Source organism: Astatotilapia calliptera, chromosome 15, assembly GCF_964374335.1.
Source record: "Astatotilapia calliptera chromosome 15, fAstCal68.1, whole genome shotgun sequence".
Classification (NCBI taxonomy): Eukaryota; Metazoa; Chordata; class Actinopteri; order Cichliformes; family Cichlidae; genus Astatotilapia; species Astatotilapia calliptera.
This window is the reverse complement of record NC_137436.1, coordinates 23865940-23883867: the sequence shown is the minus strand read 5'-3', so window position 1 is coordinate 23883867 and position 17928 is coordinate 23865940. Positions and strand designations below refer to the sequence as shown.

General features: G+C 42.4%; 1 protein-coding gene across 3 annotated transcripts in view; it reads right to left on the bottom strand.

The window, feature by feature from the left end:
• Positions 1-835: 835 nt before the first annotated feature.
• Positions 836-17928, bottom strand: part of LOC113037457 (serine/threonine-protein kinase D3) — a 56830-nt gene continuing 39737 nt past the window's right edge. For 2 of the 3 annotated variants that reach the window (XM_026194544.2, XM_026194545.2), the window contains exons 5-18: positions 17087-17244; positions 14745-14934; positions 14425-14502; positions 13261-13435; positions 12673-12796; positions 11618-11695; positions 8694-8970; positions 4884-4936; positions 4702-4774; positions 4505-4611; positions 4082-4243; positions 3859-3957; positions 3093-3536; positions 836-2270 (exon numbers count right to left, since the gene is read on the bottom strand). In XM_026194544.2, coding sequence (XP_026050329.1) covers positions 2097-2270; positions 3093-3536; positions 3859-3957; positions 4082-4243; positions 4505-4611; positions 4702-4774; positions 4884-4936; positions 8694-8970; positions 11618-11695; positions 12673-12796; positions 13261-13435; positions 14425-14502; positions 14745-14934; positions 17087-17244 — 2192 coding nt within the window. In that variant the 3' untranslated portion in view covers positions 836-2096. The remainder of the gene's footprint in view (positions 2271-3092; positions 3537-3858; positions 3958-4081; positions 4244-4504; positions 4612-4701; positions 4775-4883; positions 4937-8693; positions 8971-11617; positions 11696-12672; positions 12797-13260; positions 13436-14424; positions 14503-14744; positions 14935-17086; positions 17245-17928) is intronic. The other variant, XM_026194546.2, reaches the window with a different exon arrangement.

Below are 17928 nucleotides of genomic sequence, written 5' to 3'. Positions count from 1 at the left end.
GTGTTAGTCTTCATTAATTTGGTCAGATTTGGCATGGACACAGTCGAATCTCAAAATTTGACAAAATCCCCCCCACATGAACTTCATGTGTTCTCTCCAGGTACTCGGGCTTCCTTCCACAGTCCAAAGGCACGCAGTTAGTTGGGTTAGATCACTTGGTGATTCTAAGTTGGTTTGAATGGCGGTCAGTCCCTCTGTGTGTTAGGCCTGTGACCTGTCCAGAGTGTACCCCGCCTCTCACCCACCATAATTATGGTCAATTATTAAACCCACACTACAATTTTTCAAAATAAAAACAAAAAAACAAACAAACAAAAAAAGCCCAAATAATCAGATTTTTTTAAAAACATTTTGCCCACATAATTTGTTTCCATCAGTTTCATCTATGTGTGCAGGGTCACAAGGTTTCAGCTGTCACAGGGTGAGACGTGGAACACCTGTCCAGGTCATTAGTTAATCACAGGACTAACCTACAGTCAGTCAGAGCAATCAGTAAACCTAACACGCATGTCTTTGGACTGTGAGAGGAAGTCTGAGAGCGCACACAGGCACAGGGAGAACATGCAAACTTGGATAGGCTGTCGAAGTGTGACAAGAGTGCAAGTAGTCCTCGAGTAAAACACTGCTGGTGCCCAATGAAGGGTTTAAATCACTTCCTATGACTGATAAATAAAGGCAAAGTTTTTGTCTTGAGAGTGCGCAAAGCAAATGCCAGAAAAACTCAAACTCTATGGAGTAAGTCAAGACCTGTGAAGACGTCCGCCTGTTTTTTCCACAGTGCTGGAGCCTCGTCTAGAAGACGACTGGCACAGGAACAACAATGACGACTCACCCGCATTTTGCCGTTCATCTTTAATATTTTCATCCACATGACAAAACATTTCTTGCAAAAATATAAAACATGTGAAATAAATTCTCAGGCTGGAGTCAGATCGGGATTGACGAACACGTTAGAGTTCAGAAAGACAAAGGAGACAATAGCAGCTCGATTCTTCTCAGCTCTTCCAGAGTTTCTGAAAATAACTCACGTTTGTTCCTCTGCAAAAGTTTCTGCCATACAGCCACATTATTACAGGTCGGAGACAGTGATGTATGTCCCACTTAACTTGAATATAACGTCCGCATCTGTCACCAGCTAAAATAAGTCTGTTAGCAAAAGAGTTTCTTTAAATAGAAAAACTAACCAACTCTACTAATAATTAATGGTACATAAAAAATATTTCTTATTTGAGTCCAGGAAGTGTTCATTAAATAAACTTCATACTTAAGAAGCATTGTTAGACGCAGGGCCAGCCTCAAGTGACCATTAGAGGAACTGCAGTCTTGGAACATAGCATTGATATTGTTTTGATGCTTTAAAGGCCAAATCTGTTCTCAAAACTAGTCAGATAAAAGTAATTTAATCTGCATTGAATAAATGTTTGGTTGACTATTTGGCCAACATTCATTTTCTAATTTTAAGATTGTAATTGCAGCCTCGAGGGAGGCTAAGATGGCTTCAAACTTTTGCAGATGATCAAACTGAGACTTACTGACAGTGAAATTCTCGTGAAAAAAAAATTTCCCAATAGTGCAAAGACATCCCAACAAGAACAAAAACTACAGTCGGGAGAGAGCGCTTGTTTCTCGTGAGTTCCAGTTAGTCACAAAAGACGACATTGACATCTACACAGCTTTTTAGAACTACAATGTAACGGCCACCTGCTAAAACTGTGCTATCGAGCTGAAAAAGTGAGTTGAGTCTGGTTTTGGATTAGCCCTTCCACGACTCCGCTGGCAGTGCTGACGTATGTTGAAGCCCCAAGTTGAATTCTGGGGAGAAAAAACACGATGCTTCCGTGTTTCGGCTCTTAGCGTCCGTTTGTTTATGGCTTTGTAGAAACGAAAAAGAAACTGGAAAAAGATAAAATATTTGAAAAGTTTTAATTCTCTGGACCTGAATTATCGCTGCAGTGAGCTGCCTGATCAGCGTGTCCTCATGGGTCATCACACGCCGTCATGGGGGAAAGCCTGCGGCCTACACAGTGGCGCTTCTGTCAACAGTTTCCCGGGTTTGAGGCTAACCCTCTTAAGAAAAGTCAACATGGCCAAGGCCTCTAGGGGTCCTCCTCCATGTCATCCAGGTTGGGCGACATGATGAAGTGTTTGGGGTAGTGCAAGCCTCTCTCGTCAGCGTATTCCTCCCATCGGGCATCGTCGCTTTCGTGAGTGATGTATCGCTCACCTCGCCGTGTCTCGAACTCCCTGAGGTCCAGCCAGGTCTGGTAGTCCTGGACGACAATGACAACATTAAACACTTTTTTTATGCTCAGCTTTCACTCCATCTTTGACTGCTACAGGAGCTTTGCATGATTCATTGCTCAAAATAATCCTTATTTATGTTAGACTGGACCAGTTCATCCTCCATTTGAAACAAGCCATTTTAGCTCCTCCCCCCTATTAAGCCAACTTTCTTCTGATTGGTTGCCCCTTGGCTGTGGAAATCTGCTAAGAAGCATGTCTATAAGCCTGAGAAAATCTATTGTTGTATATTTGATATAGAGGTCAACTGTCCCTTTAAATCAGTGATTTAAGGTATGATTTGATCATTCAAAAACAGAGTTAAAATAATAACTTTATGTCCTGCATCACAGACTGTACACAAAAGATGGACACAGCTTCCAAGTCGAAAACATAAATATGAAGCCAACGTGAATCTGCATTCATTCTAATGGCCAGCAGGGGGCGACTCCTGTGGTTACACAAAGACTAGTGAATGAGAAACCAGCCTTGGCCCTTCTTGCTCTATGACCTCATTACATTTTTTCCTAAAGGGGGGAATAAATGTTTTACTTTCATTAAGTACTGCATATTCACTGTGAATCCACTGTTTGTTCATTTTATCTTGTGCTTTTATTTTATTGTTCTTATTCTGCCATTGTTTTACTAAGTGTTTTATCTTATTGTAAAGTGTCCTTGGGTGACTTGAAAGGCGCTCATAAATAAAATTTATTATTATTATTATTATTATTATTGTCATTATTAAATCTTTATTTACTTTAATAACGCTCATGCGATACTGCAGACTCTTCTAAGGAAAGCAGTTTGGTTACCTGCAGCCAGGGGTGGCTCAGCGACTTGTCCACGCTGTAGCGCTTCCTCATCTTCACCTGCAGCAGGTTATTAATCAGGTCTTTGGCTGTCGGAGAAGAATAGTCAAGTGGCGTTAAAACACACAAACTGTTACAAATGTGAACATGAATGAACCCAAGTCCAGATGTTCCCTTACCCTCTTCTGAGATCTCCTTCCAGGGGTTGGCTGGGTACATGAAGGCGGCATTCTGGATCTGGTCATTGATGTCCTCGTCCTCATTGAAGGGAAACGTCCCGCTCAGACTGACGTAGACGATGACGCCGACCGACCACATGTCCAGAGATCGGTTGTAGCCTTTGCTGCGGAGCACCTCGGGCGCCAAGTAGGCCGGAGTGCCAACCACTGAGCGGCGGAACGACTTCTCCCCGATGATACGAGCGAAACCAAAGTCGCAGAGCTTCACCTGGTTGAGAGGGGGGAAAAATGCAGCATTAATCCACTGGCTCTCCCGTGAGTTCCTCGTCCTTCTAATTTATAATTAAACAGAAGGTAGCTGTGGCGGCGACTATCGTTCTGCTCTGGACCCTTGGTGAGATCGGTACTATGAAAACTTCTGGTTCTTGTGGTCTGCAGTGCACTGGTGTGGAGTACTGTCAGACCCAAAGACAAGGCTCCCTGGAAAGCAGCTGAATGACATCAAGGACCAGCGCAATAGCAACCAAGTTCCAACCAATTGCAACACCTGGGTGAGCTGCCTCAGTGTGGGAAAGTGCATTTGTACTAACCTGAGGAAACGGCTCTGCAGAGGCCAGCAGGACGTTCTCAGGCTTCAGATCACAGTGGACGATGTTCTTGAAGTGAAGATGCCTCAGGGCTACCAGGATCTGCAGACCCAACAGTCACAAACTGAATGACTCCTATCAGAGTCCTATCAGACATCCACATAAACCCTGCCTAAGAAAACAGACAAAAAAGTGTCTCCTTCCGCCTGAGCTTTCACGTTCTCACCTGTGTAACCAGGAACTTGGTGAGCCGTTCGGGTAGCCGGCTCTTCTCGCTGGATAAAATCATCTCCAGCATGTCGCCGTGAAGCTTCTCCATGACCACAAACACCTGCTCGGGCGTCTCAAACATGCACTCCAGGTTAACAATCCCCGGATGGTGGAGGTTCTGTCACACATAGGAGACAATCTGTGAAAACTAGATTCTAACTGGAGCAATCTAATGAAGTAATTAACAGTTTTGTAAAGATGTTATCCATTTTTTAAAACTATAAAAAGGATTCCTCACACATGATGCTCGATTACATCTTAAATATTGTTTGATCACTGCATTCATCGTGGGAAGCCGAGATTGTGAGATTAAAATTTGATTGATTGTACAGCTCTAACTTAATCTCACATTAAATTGATAAAGCTCGCCACGTCTCACCTGAAGTATGGCCACCTCGTTCCTCAGCTGGCTCTCCTGCTTAGTAGGAAACCGCATTTTGTCGATGATTTTGATCGCCACGTCTCTGCCGGTCTTTCTGTGTTTACCTGCAGAAGATGAGAAAAGAGATCAATTTGATTGTTTGTAATTGCCTGTAATGCATATAAAATATGTCTCATTTTAACACGACCTCTCACCTCCATAAACGATCCCAAACTGTCCCGAGCCGAGGACCTCGTCAGCAAAGATCTGATACACTGAGCTGATATCCTGAACAAGACAGATTAGAGCACCTCAGACTGTGAGAACATCCTTAACTGTGTACGGACAAATCTGAAATAAAGAGGAAAAAAAAATCTGCTTGTGTGTGATGGCTTACCACATTTTCTTGTATCTGGGAGTTGGACACTGATATGCTGATAGACAGTTCCTCTGAGAAGACACAAAATAAAATACATATACATATTTATATATATTAAAAAAAAAAGGTGAAATCTGCAGGTATTTAACCCCCTTCACTTACAGCAAACACGTGTTTTTTTCCCCCCAACCTCCAAATCATTAAAATCTCATTTCCAACATTTCCTTGTTTATCAAAGACAGAGGTGACGGGAGATTTCCAGCTGGGATCAAACATGTGGATTTCTTTGTACACTGTACGACAAAAAGAGCCCTGACGACGTTTCGTTTCCAGCTGCGACAACGATCTCCAAATCGTTTTCCAGATCTCACAAGAATAAAAGCCTCTGTTTCCTGTCTCCTCCTTTCATGTGATGGGAGCATTAATTCGGGCTGACACTGAAAGCCGACGGCGCGTTCTGTGCAAAGAAAACTGATGAGCTGACATCGATTTCGGATCGCTGCCCGGGGTTTGATCGGGTCACCCCTCTGCGATCAATACCTGCAGTCTGATGTAGATAGGCAGCCTGTTGATATTTAGGTCACCATGCAGAGCTGATGTAGGTTTATCGAAGTGGGAAGCACACATATGCAAAGAGTGCTGAGGAATTTTGACCCAGGGATGCAATTCTTTCACTAGAGGCCTGGGAGTTTGCGCATCCGAAACATTCTTAGGACTGCACTCCTGTACACCTTGTGACATTTCCTCCAGTGACGTATCAGATCAAACATACAAAGTGCAAATGTTGGTTTGTGATTTTGTCTTTAGATTTAGAGACTCACCTGAGAATAAACTAATAAACCAATAGCATGTTTTTATCAAATATATTAAAGTTATTGCACAAAAACAGCTGATTCTGAGGGGGTCAGGTTGCTGAGTTTCCATGAAATGAGCCACATGAAAGCGATCCAGGAGCAATTTGTTGGCAATCTGCATTTTCCAGGAAGATGGAGCGTCACAAGGCAAAAGTGAGAACATCAAGTTAACATTTTGGATCCATGGAGTGGAAATTCCCAAGAGCTTAATCCGATCATGAATCTATAATCAATATTTAAAAAACAAAAACAAAAAACAGGTAGATAACCAAGAGCCCCTACACTGTGATCACCTTTGACCGCAGGGATGGATCAGACATGAAAAAACGGTTCTTTCTGTAAATACTGACTCTTTTAAATTGACGAAATGCTTCTTCCTGTCTAAACCTGTGCGATTACTGCTGTTCCCTAACAAAGACAAACCCCGACCACTGCAAGTTTATGTCGCGTAGATAGAATTTGTCAGATAGAATAACATTTCATAACAGTACAATAACAACAATAAAACGGTTGGACCACTGGAAAAAAAGAAGGATAACATCACATGAAGTCTTTAAATGCTTCAATAATCTCCACAGAACACCACACGACCTGTAAACGCAGCACCAGTGTTTGCATGCCTGCTGATTGCTTCCATTTATATAACTTTGACACTAATGGATCTGCAGCAGAGCAGTGTCATTTCTTTCCTTTTTTTCTTTTGCGTGGGGGTGGATTTCCCTCGGTTATACATGACTATAAAGGTCCAGTGGCGGTCTGTGTGTCTATGAGGTAATAAAACAAAAAGTGGTGTTACATCACCGGTGCATTAACTTATTGATGCCATGATTTCAAAAACAAAACATCCATTTTCAGGAGGAAATTGAAGCTCCGCGTTAATTACTCAACAAGTGGAAAACGCCACTGCTGACTGCGTCCCCTGAAGCGCCGCACTTTTATAACACACCAACTGTGCTCAATAACAGCTAATGCTCTTTTACTTTAATTCCACGAGGTGCATTTAGGTGCTCTAATTTAAAGGATGAAACTTAAGACTCTTATTTTCAGACAAAGAGACAGTTTAACCTGAGATGGATCGGAGCTGAGATGAAGCGGAAAATCCTCTGAAATCCCTTCAATCATGTTAAAATGCCAGCAGACGGCGTGTGTCTGCGCGTGTTTGTGTGTGTTGTGTAACGGTGGCCTCCTAAAACAATATTTGGAAGCTTTTCGCAGGCGAACAAACAAACGCACGTCCATTAAAGCATAAAAAGTCTAATCTGATTTCAGAAGCGACTCCATTACTGTATCAAAGGGCAAAGATGGGCATTAATATAGTCTGCATGAACCTCACTGGGTGTGCCTCCATTATCAAACATCTGCCTTTTATTACATAAAGATAAAATTTAGAAAGATATTCCATCTTTCTAAAAATATACAAACTGACACAGAAAGCTCGTCAGAGGTAGAACAAACCATAACAACGCTTTTCTACTACATGTACAACAAAAGTAGATGCAATCCATCAGTGGAAATATCCACAGGTTTAAAAATATGTCTATAAGTATACATACAATGGGGGAAATAATTTATCTCCTGCTGAATTTGTAAGTTTGTTCATTTACAAACAAATGAACAGTTTCTGATTTTTACAATAGTTTCATTTAAACAGAGAGAAACAGAGTATCAACCAAAAATCCAGAAAGAACACATTACATAAAAGTTAAATTGATTTGTGTCATTGAGTATGTATTTGATCTGTAACCCAGCTAGAGTTCCTGCTTCCACAGACTGGCTGTGAGCCAAATGGGCACGCAGATTAGAGTTAGTTAATCAATTACAGATACTCCTGATCTCTCCTTGTTGTGTATAAAGCACACCTCGCTAAAGAACCGGTTTCAAACATTCCAGCCTCTCCACCACTACGGACAAGAGCAACGAGATGTCAAAGAACAAGACTAGAACAGACTACAAGACGAGCAACACGAAGCTCAGTGAGAAGGTGATAAATGGGAAATGAAAGAAATCTAAAATGACCATCAGTCACCCTCGTGCTTTAGCTCCAAACAAGAGCTTGCCTCGCAGGAGAAGCTTGTTAATGACCTGAAGGCACCAAGAAGACCATCAGTAACACATTCCCGCAGTCAAGCATGGAGGTGGAACCATTACGCTTTGGGAATGTTTCTGACTGTACGGAACGACTTTATCACATTGGGGAGCCAATGGACCATTAAATCTTGCAAGAGAACTGACGGTGCTTTCTCATTTTCAATCATTTAATTTAGCTGGAATGAACAAGCCAATATGAGTGTCATGTTATTGGGTTCACTTTTTTGATTGGTTGCCATTCCTCAAGAGGTTGGGTCTTATGTAACATGAATAAATGCAAGACTAATTCCTCAAATATTCTGTTTTTGTCTTTTTACACGCTTGTAAACCACAGAGAGAGTAAAAGAAAGACTGGTGTAGCCACCATGATCTTGGTTTGAAAAGCCTCAAACTAAACACTGTCACGGTCGCCATCTTGGTGTTTTGAGTTGTGTCTGATAAGTCACGGGTTAAATCTCAATTTTTGACCTTAGAAATGACAATACTTCACAAAATGAATTCCTAGTTTGTTTTTTTCAGTATGACCTGCAGATAGCATAACATATCTACTGAAGTCATAGTTAAAAAAAACGAGAATGTTCCATTGCAGCAAGACCCACCGCCCCCTGCTGGCCGTTAGAATAAATGCAGGTTTATGACACTTCTATATTTATTTAGCCATTCAGTTCATGGTAGTATTGAGAGCTTGAAAAGAAAATGACTGGACTTTTTTGGGGGGGTTTGTTTGTTTGTTTGTTTTTTGGCTATTAACTTCTACATTGGCTTTTCAGACACAGCGGTCACATCCGTATTTTTTTTACACAAAACTGAATTTCCTGCTGAAGGTACAGAAGGAACAGGCAAAACCAAGAACAGGACCAAAGACTAAAGAGGGTCCGTCACTCACTGTGATCCTTCCCCTGGCCTGGCCCCGTGCCGACGCTAGCCTTGGGTGTGACGGGCATCAGCGCCTGCCGGATGGCTTTCTCCCAACTCTGCCCTACATCCCGTCCCACGCCAGATGCTGCCAAAGCTGGGTTGTGGTAGAGGCCACCGTTGTCCTCCCCGACGTAGTACACCATGCTGCCCGTGATGATCTCAAAGCAGTGTGGGTTGCTACCCTGAGGCAGTCTGCCAAAGTCTTGCGCCGGCTCCACCTGCAGGATCTCAGACAGGGGGATCTCCTATGGAATAAAAAAGAAAGTTTAAATCCTGGGTCTTGTGGATGAAGTAATCTAAAAAGGTCCCTTTAGCCTGTACTTGAACTTCGGCACTTATAGAACATATCTTCTCTGATTTGATTTTATTCTTTAAGAGTCAGAATCATCCATGAGGTCTTGAAATTATCCAGAGGGCTCCATCCGAGCACCTCTCCTCTCCTTGCTAAAACTAAGACACTCTTTGAATGTCAGTGTTTAAAACTTCTCTTCCTTCCTTTTCTGGCAGAGTGCAGAAACCCTGCACCCCTCCACAAACCCTTAACCATGCCAGATCAAACATTTCAAAAAGAGCGATTGGCTCAGTGGTGTCTCCACGCTCCTCGGACTCATTTGAACCTTTTGCCAAGTTCACCCCGAGCCACGCCCTCCCATCACCATCTTTTCATCCTCTGATTAAAAGGCAGGACGTGCCTTAGAAGCTTCGGGCACTTGGCAGTGTGGCAGTGAGCCAAAGAGGCGGCAGGGAAGCGACCCGACATCTCCAAAAACCACCACAGATCCCCCACCCTCCAACCACCCCACCTCCCCGGCCTTGTGCTCCATACCTCCTCCCTGGCTTTCTCTTCAAAGGAGGATTTCTGCTGCGCTTTGTGCTAAAGGTCAACAGGTCGGCGGCAGGCGCAAGATAAAAGGACGTGAGGTATGAGAGAGGGAAGTGATGGAGCTGCAGCTGAATTCAGTGATCACAGTTTTCAAGGAAATTATTTAGTCCAACTTGGAAGTTCAAAATTGGATTAAAAAAATAAATAAAAGCCACAGATCTGCACTGTCATTAAAAACACATCAGTGAGCACACTGCTGCTAAAGTTTACAGGCACTCGTCATGGGCATAAATGTCGTGGTAATTTGGGTCTTTTAGTGACTTCTTTGAACTGTTGCTTTTCCAGTTAAATGACTGTGCAGCATGCATCTTTAATGACTTTAAAAACAAGAATTATGAGCTTGAATTTATTTTGGATTTTCTCTCATTCACACATGGTCAAAAGCCTACATACGGGCTCAGATATAAACATCACACCCAATATTTAGCAAGTTGACCAGAGTTGGTAGCCACCAACAAGCTTCTGGTTCAATATGAATATTTGACACCTTTTATTGGCAGAATTGGTAGAATTCATTCAAACTGGTTGGTTTCCTGGCATGGACATGGCTTTAAAGCGTAGCCCACAAATCTTTAATGGGGTTGAGGTCGAGGATTTGTGAAGCCCATTCCAGAAGCTTAAATTTAGCCTGTTCTGTTTGAACAGCTAATTGTATCCAAGTTTCAAGCGTCTGTGGATTTGAAGTATTTTTTGTTTATTATTTCATCTACTTTGGCACAGAACATGATGTTACCACCGCCATGCTTTACAGTAGGTTTGAAAACCTCACCTTTACTTCTCAAACACCTCTTATCACTGTGGCTCTTTATCTTGTATAAATCATAAAGTTTTTCTTCAGCAGTTATTTGGCGTGTCCATGTGGGCAGCTGGAAATTTTAGTCAAGCTTGATGGTGCTGATTCTGGAGAGGGGGCTTCTTTCTTGGTCAGCAACCACTCAGTCTAGTGACGTAAAACTCACTTCACTGTGGACTGTTCATGGCAGGCTTCAACCTTGGTGGTTCCTGGGTTGTCCATCATCCGAGGGTGACAGTTTGGGTTTGTCTTCCCAACCTCACCAAAGTGGTGACATATCCAAACAACAATTTTTTGAACAATGATCTTGAATCTTGGATGACCTTTTTAGATCTTCACTGAATTCTTTGGACTTCTCCATGGTTTTGAGTATGGGTCAGTCCAATGAGTGGTGTCAAACAAATCCTTTTATGCTGGCAAAGAGGAACTACCAGTTGAAGCCAATTGTGATCACCAACAGTTAACAGGCCTTAGCAACGTGAACTTAAGACATTGTAGAAACATCAGCACCACTTCTTAAAAATATTTGAGTGAGCGAATGTATATGTTTGTCCTTGGATTAAAGAAAGTCTAAAATAAATTCAAACGTATGCACCCAGTTCTTGTTACAATCACAATGGGCGATCGTGGCTCAAGAGTTGGGAGGTCGCCTTGTAATCGGAAGGTTGCCAGTTCAAGCCCTGGCTTGGACAGTCTCGTCGTTGTGTCCAAAACCCGTTGCCTACTGGTGGTGGTCAGAGGGTCCGGTGGCGCCAGTGTCCGGCAGCCTCGCCTCTGTCAGCGCGCCCCAGGGTGGCCGTGGCTACAATGTAGCTTGCCATCACCAGTGTGTGAATGGGTGGATGACTGAATGTGTAAAGCGCTTTGGGGTCCTTAGGGACTAGTAAAGCGCTATACAAATACAGGCCATTTACTGAAATGGCCAGTAAATGGCACATTATTCAGTGTCGGTACAACAGATAGTTTTAATGTTTCTTTGCCACCTTTCTTTAAATATATTAAGTTACATTATCAACACAGAGCTTTCAACCAATGATAGACAACCTGCTCTTGGAACAATTACAGTGGACAAGCAGACAGTGATGTGTGTTAATGTCTTATGAGGTTCATGCTGTGTTACGGTATGAACCCGACTCCCTCCAGCTCTTCTCTTCACGTCGCTGCTTTGTTTGGCCGAGCAGCTGAAACTAGATCCGGGGCTCACCGGGTCTCCTACCTTGTAATACTTGGCTCCACTTTCATTCTGAAACAGAGTCAGACTCTTGCTGTCCAGCCTCCAGTAATGTCTCTTCCTCTGCAAAGACAAAACTTGTCATTAGGGAGAATGCTTTGAATCTGAGTCCAGAGAGAAAATAAAAATCTTTAAATCTCTTTTAGTTTCCAGTAATCAAAGACTTTCCTTTGAGGTTTTGAGTGATGGATATAAATGGAAGTATCTGAAGTACAAGAAACCGTTTCAAACAGTACTATATGTAGGACAGAGTCTTTTTATTGACCAATAATTTAATTCCCTGGATGACAATAGATGTGTTCACCTGATGCACTTAACTGCTTGTTCATTTCTAGTAGAGCATTTGCATGTAGAACATGTTTCCAGATTGTGTGGATATATACCAAAAACCAAAGCTCAGTGATTAAAATGGATTTAATAATTTCTGCACTGACTTGATGAAGCACCTCGAACTTCCAGACTGCAGTGCTAAAGCTGACGTAGGTTATCAGTGCCCCGTGTTTGTTCATCTCCAAAAACTACCAAGCTGAAATATTTGAAATTTGGCAGTGAGGTAGAGCAAATAAAAAAGGAAGAACGTTTGAAATTTTGGTGCAGATTAACATCACTTTTATTACATTTTCTAAATACGACGCTGGGATTAGTGACGGCTTTGCCTTTCTCCCAGTAACTCCTACAGCGAAGCACATTATTGAAAAATGCTATTCACATTAGCCAATTAGTGCTTACAGTGTAATGTACAAATTTTATATTTGCATTGTGTTTCATATGTCTTGTGTTTGAATATTGCCTATAAATGTTTTAGCTTTTAGTGTTTGTGTCTGTTTTTTGGAATTTTTTGCTGCTCCTAAGAGCTTTTAGCCAAAGCCAAAGGATTAGACTGGATTGATATTTTTACTTAATTATAAAATGAATTCAGATATTTCCTGCTTTTGTTGTTGTTCCTGCAAACAGACCAGCTGTGTTTGTCAGGCACCCAAAGGCCTAAAATAAAACTCAAAAGACACCTTAGTTTGTCTGTGTTTTGTGCTTCATCTCACCAGGTTGTCACGGTTGGTGTAGTGCACCAACCAGCCTTCTTTAACCACTGTGGAGCTTTTTCTCTTGGTGTGTTTGATGGACTGGACCACACGCATCAGAGGGATGTTGCTGCTGGTCGACGGGCTGCGTGAAACCAAATAAAAACATGCAAAGAAGCATTTTAAGGAAAAAAAGCCCACACAAAAATACGATACTAATGAGAATGTCAAAGGTTCAAATAAAAAAAATAAAATGCATGCAAGTCTTTGGAGGAGTTCCTTCTTTTCTCTTCTCTAAAGCTCTAGGCTCTCTTAACACTGAACACACTCGTTTGTTGTAGATTTCGGTTACAAACCACATGAGGGTGGAGCCATGCTTGTGGTTTATTGCTGACGGGGGTAAAAACATGCCATCCAACACTGGACGTCACTTTGAAATTGTACCGTATATCCGAGAGAAATCGAACCTGTTCACATCACACATATCATGATCTCTACTTATGACAAAGCATCCAATACTGAGGCTCAATAGATTTTCTCATGAGGATAAATTAAGATTTTTATAATGCTATTTTAAAGCCCGTCACCAGTTCCAGTCGTCTGCTTCACCTGATCGTTCTGACCGTCTCGTCATCCTTCTCGCAGTCTGTGCAGGGACCCCCGAAGAAGATCTTGTCTTCGGTGGACTGCTCGTCCTGCTCGTCCATGCTGTGACCTCCATCGCTGTTCACATCGCAGTCCACCTCCATCGTCGCCTCTGAGTCCATACCAGGACTGGCTGGCTCTGAAGAAACAGGAAAAACATGAGAGCCTGGGAACAGGTCTTAAAACTTCCAGCCCGAGATTTCACTGAGCTGCAGTTCCTCTAATGGCCAGTAGGGGTTAGGTGTAAAATGCCAAAGACTTGAAATGAAAACGTTTCTCAATCCAGTTTAAAAAAATAAAAATCAAAAATAGATCAAAAATACTCTGACGTGATCAGTGTAAAGTCTGAGCTCTGCAAACGTGAGATTTCTGTCTCCTTCATTTCTTATATAGACTCCCCACTCATTTCATTGTCTCGTAGAGCAGGTCACCCAAAGGAAAATCATTGTTAGGGTAATCAGGGAGCGAAATGAAGTCACTTTTTTCTTTTCTATCAAAATAAACTTATTACTTAAAATTAGAAATTTTTTGACATCAAAACCTCAGTTGAGGGTTTTTTAAAAAATATTTTCTGCCTTGAGTGCAAGAAATTCTGTGTTGTGTTTTCTAATTTTATTCATGTAATCTTTTATTATTTTCTTTTGACTTCTTTTCAGTGTTAGTCATTTTAATTATTATTTAAATTGCTGTCTTTTATTGTTGTATGGAGGGCGTATGTTCCAATGAATAATAAAAAAGGAAATCAGATATGGTGTTACAGATAAACAGTAGCCAGGGTGGGAACCCATTTAACTGTCCATTTAACGGTTTTGTTTTAGCCTCTGGGCACAACTGTGTATAGCCAACTTCCTGTTCCCTGCGCTGGTCAGAAGAACCTAATCGCATAAACTGTCATGAGATGGCAGCTGACGGCTTTGAGATTGCATTTCCTCCTTGATCTTCTCTACCTGTATGAAACCAAAGTGTCCTCAGCGGTCAATAAAAATCCAACAACAGGAAGAAACTAAAAAGAGTCCAAGAGCAAATCTCCCGTCCTTTGCCTACAGCGTCAGAATCTGTCTGCAGATATTAAATTTTGCCCATCAAAGGTTTCAGATGATTAAAGCGGTAAACGTGAAAACGACTCACCTCCGTTAAAGTCGACCTCGCCCAGGCAGTCTCGAGGTACTTTGGCTGCACATCTCTTATGGCAGTTAAATTTACAGTCTAAAAAGCAAACATACAAAAAACATATTAAACATTTTAAACTTCTTGAATAACCATGTGACGAAGAGTAACCGACGGTTCCCACAGAGTACTGCAGAGTCTCCCCACACACTTCACAGGGCGATTAAGAAAAAAGTGAAGGAAGGTTAGGACTTCACAGCAGATTGAATATCTCTGGAGTTTGGACTGTTGGTTTTCTAAGACTTTCCTGTGTGTGTGTGTTTTTGCGTGTGTGTCGTCACCTTTGCATTGCAGGCCCTGGCGGAAGAGGCCCTTCAGCAGGCGTTTGCAGAACTGGCAGATGGTGGGACGGGTGTAGGTGTGGACGGAGAAAGTGTGGGGGACTTTCACCCGACCCAGGACCATCTTCTCCATCCAGATGGGCCGGCCGCTCAGCAGGGAGTTGCGCTTCATGGCGCCCAGAAGAGGGCGCTGCAGAGGGGCGGGAAACAGAAACAAAAATGCGAAGAAGAAATAGGATTTATTTTTCTGTTTATGCTCAGATTTCCAAACAGAGAGCAAACTGACCAATAACACTTCAGTAACTCATTTTAGTTTGTATTTAAATTTGTTCTTCATGTAAAAACTAATCATTAAAAGACATCACGCTTAGACGCTGGAGGCAGAAAGTGCTTAATAATTCCTACCCTTATCTTTTATATCTGCAGGGCACTGCCACCCTGGAATAGACGACTTCCACCAGGACAGAAATGTTTTTCATAGAATCAAAAGTGATCATTGAGAACAGCTTTAGCTTCAGTGACCTTTCCTCTCCCAGCAGGGCTTCCAGATCCTCTGACTGATGAGGTCAAGAGTTCAGATTTTATCTCAGTTCTTCTGCCTCTGGCAAATCTTCAGTTTATAGTATTTTGTACCGATACAGAACCAAGATGTCTGAACCATCTGTGGATTCAACTTTCAAATATAAACAACAAATGATGCAGTCTTCTTTTTTTTCTCCATTTTTATGCAAGTTATTTTATTAATTACCACAAACATCCTGAAAGAGGCAATCAGCTGAATCTGGAAACAGGCGAGCCTGTTATGTTGTTGCGCTCATGCATGCGCAGCTTCACGTGGGTGTTGGCAGACTTATCTACTGATTATCACAGTAAAGGTGCTCTGTGTTCATAATGTGAACAAGAAGCACAAATCTGTGCTGAGGTGACTCACTCTCCTAGCATCATTTACATTTAAGGGAAAAGTATTAAATTTAGTTTTCTTTTTTCTTTTTAAATGCACTTTATGAGGTTTGCAGTTTGCCCTCCTGAAGCTCCTTCTGACACACAATCTGCCGGAGCAACTCGCCCAGCTTGCAGGTCAACAGCATGTTCTTGTTAGTCTAAAAAACTAACTCTTTATAGCAATCTACTGACCTCAAAGGAGAGGTCAGAGGTCAAACGTGACATATATGAGGATTTTTGTAAACCATTATGTTGGCCGGAAGCTTTTGGTGGATGTAAGCCAAATTTTAAGTTTTATCAGAATTCATTTAAAACTTTTCAAGCTATCGTGTTCACAGACAGAATAACACACAAGCACACAAACGCTTCTAAAAACATGAATTAGTGTAGAGTTTGTTCTGCGTTCTGCTGTATGTGTCTGGATTGAGTCCACCATAAGGCTAACACGCTGACACACAACTAGACACTCGCACGCCCACATCTAAAGCCAACTAACACTCAATTAACCTAACGAGCGAGCGTTTGGACTGTGGCGGGATCACGCAGCTGATCTTTAGGTGAAAGTTTCTCTCGTTTTTGGTCTTTGAGTGATGTTTTTTTTTATTAGTTCTAACTAAAAGGAAATGAAAGGAGTAGTCAGAGCTTCAGAGGTTGATCTGAAACATCAAATTTAGAGATTTGCTCACTCATCGTGAAAGCGGCGTACAGACAAACTCTTTTCCATCCACGAGAACAAGAACAATGACTGTCCTTGTACAGCATGCAGCTTGCAGGGCACTGTCCCGGCAGGAGCAGGAAGCATGTGACACAATGGGCCTGAATTAGTACAGAACAGTTGGATAATCCACCTTCTCACTTCACTGATTCACCATATGTGCATGGACCTCTAGACCTCCTAACAAAGTCCAAATTATCTGAAATGTCCATGAAGAAAGTGAGACTTCTTTAGGATCTGCTGCCCGAGCGTGATCACACATCGGGTCTCTTAAAGGAACAGTTTCTTTCTGGGATCTGTAAAATCTAGCTTGGCTGCTTGTTAATCAATCAGACTAACTGATTGCACAACATGCTGCTCGGGTCCACTCAGGTCAGATACGTATATGGGTCTGACTGTGCTCGGGTCCCCCTCTGATCTGTGTGCTTGCTCAGCCTGTGAGAATCTGACTGTGACTCTCTCTGCTTGTTGGCTTGAACCGGATGGAAAAATCAAGCGGTTTGCCTCGAGCCATCAGACAGAAAGTGCATGTGTGTGTGTATGTGTGTGTGTACTGGGGCTGCACAACTGCAAGGGAAGTCTGTGCATACATTTTAACTCATTCAAAAAAAAAAAACAACAACCAAAAAACCAACTAAAATGAATACGACTAATGAGTGATTTCATGCGAGCGCAGCAGACCCACCTCCTCCTGCAGAGCCGGGCTGAAGTCAGTGGAAGGTGGACGAGCGACAGACAAGGTGGCGCCTGGCAGGGAGACGTTTGACAGTCGCCTCTTCCTCACGCCGCTGCAGTTGTTGGGGATTTTGAACGCACACCGCTTGTGGTAGTTCTGTCCACATCCTGCACAGGAGAGGAATCATTATTAATCATCATTAAGATTCACAGTTCAACTGAAGTTCTGATCCCGAAGTTAATAAAGGAACCAAGTCCGACCCATGGCCTTTGGGAGACACCCCCAGTACCTCCAGCTCTTCCAGGATGAGACCAAGGCCCTCCCCGGGAGGCATCCTAGTCTCACCCTCTCTCTAAGCCAGAGCCCCAACAACAATTGAGAAAGATCATATCTATCATTCATATCTATGATTTCATTCTTTTGGTTTCACAACCACAGATGAGAGTAGAAACACAGATAAACCTGTGAATCAGCAGCTTTGCTTCCATGTTCAGCTGCTTTGAATCTCTGTCTCTCTTCCACAACATGTTTTTTATCCTGTCTTCCTTCTCTCTCCCCAACCAGTCGCGGCAGATGGCCGCCCCTCCCTGAGCCTGGTCCTGCTGGAGGTTGCTTCCTGTTAAAAGGGAGTTTTTCCCTTCCCACTGTTGTCAAAGTGCTTGCTCATAGGGAGTCGTATGATTGTTGGGTTTTTCTCTGTATGTATTATTGTAGGGTCTACCTTACAATATAAAGCACTTTGAGGCGACTGTTGTTGTGATTTGGCGCTGTGTAAATAAAATTAAATTGAAAATTGAATTGAACATAAATCTCTGGTCTTGTGCTGCAGGAGGGTCATTTTGTAGCTTTTG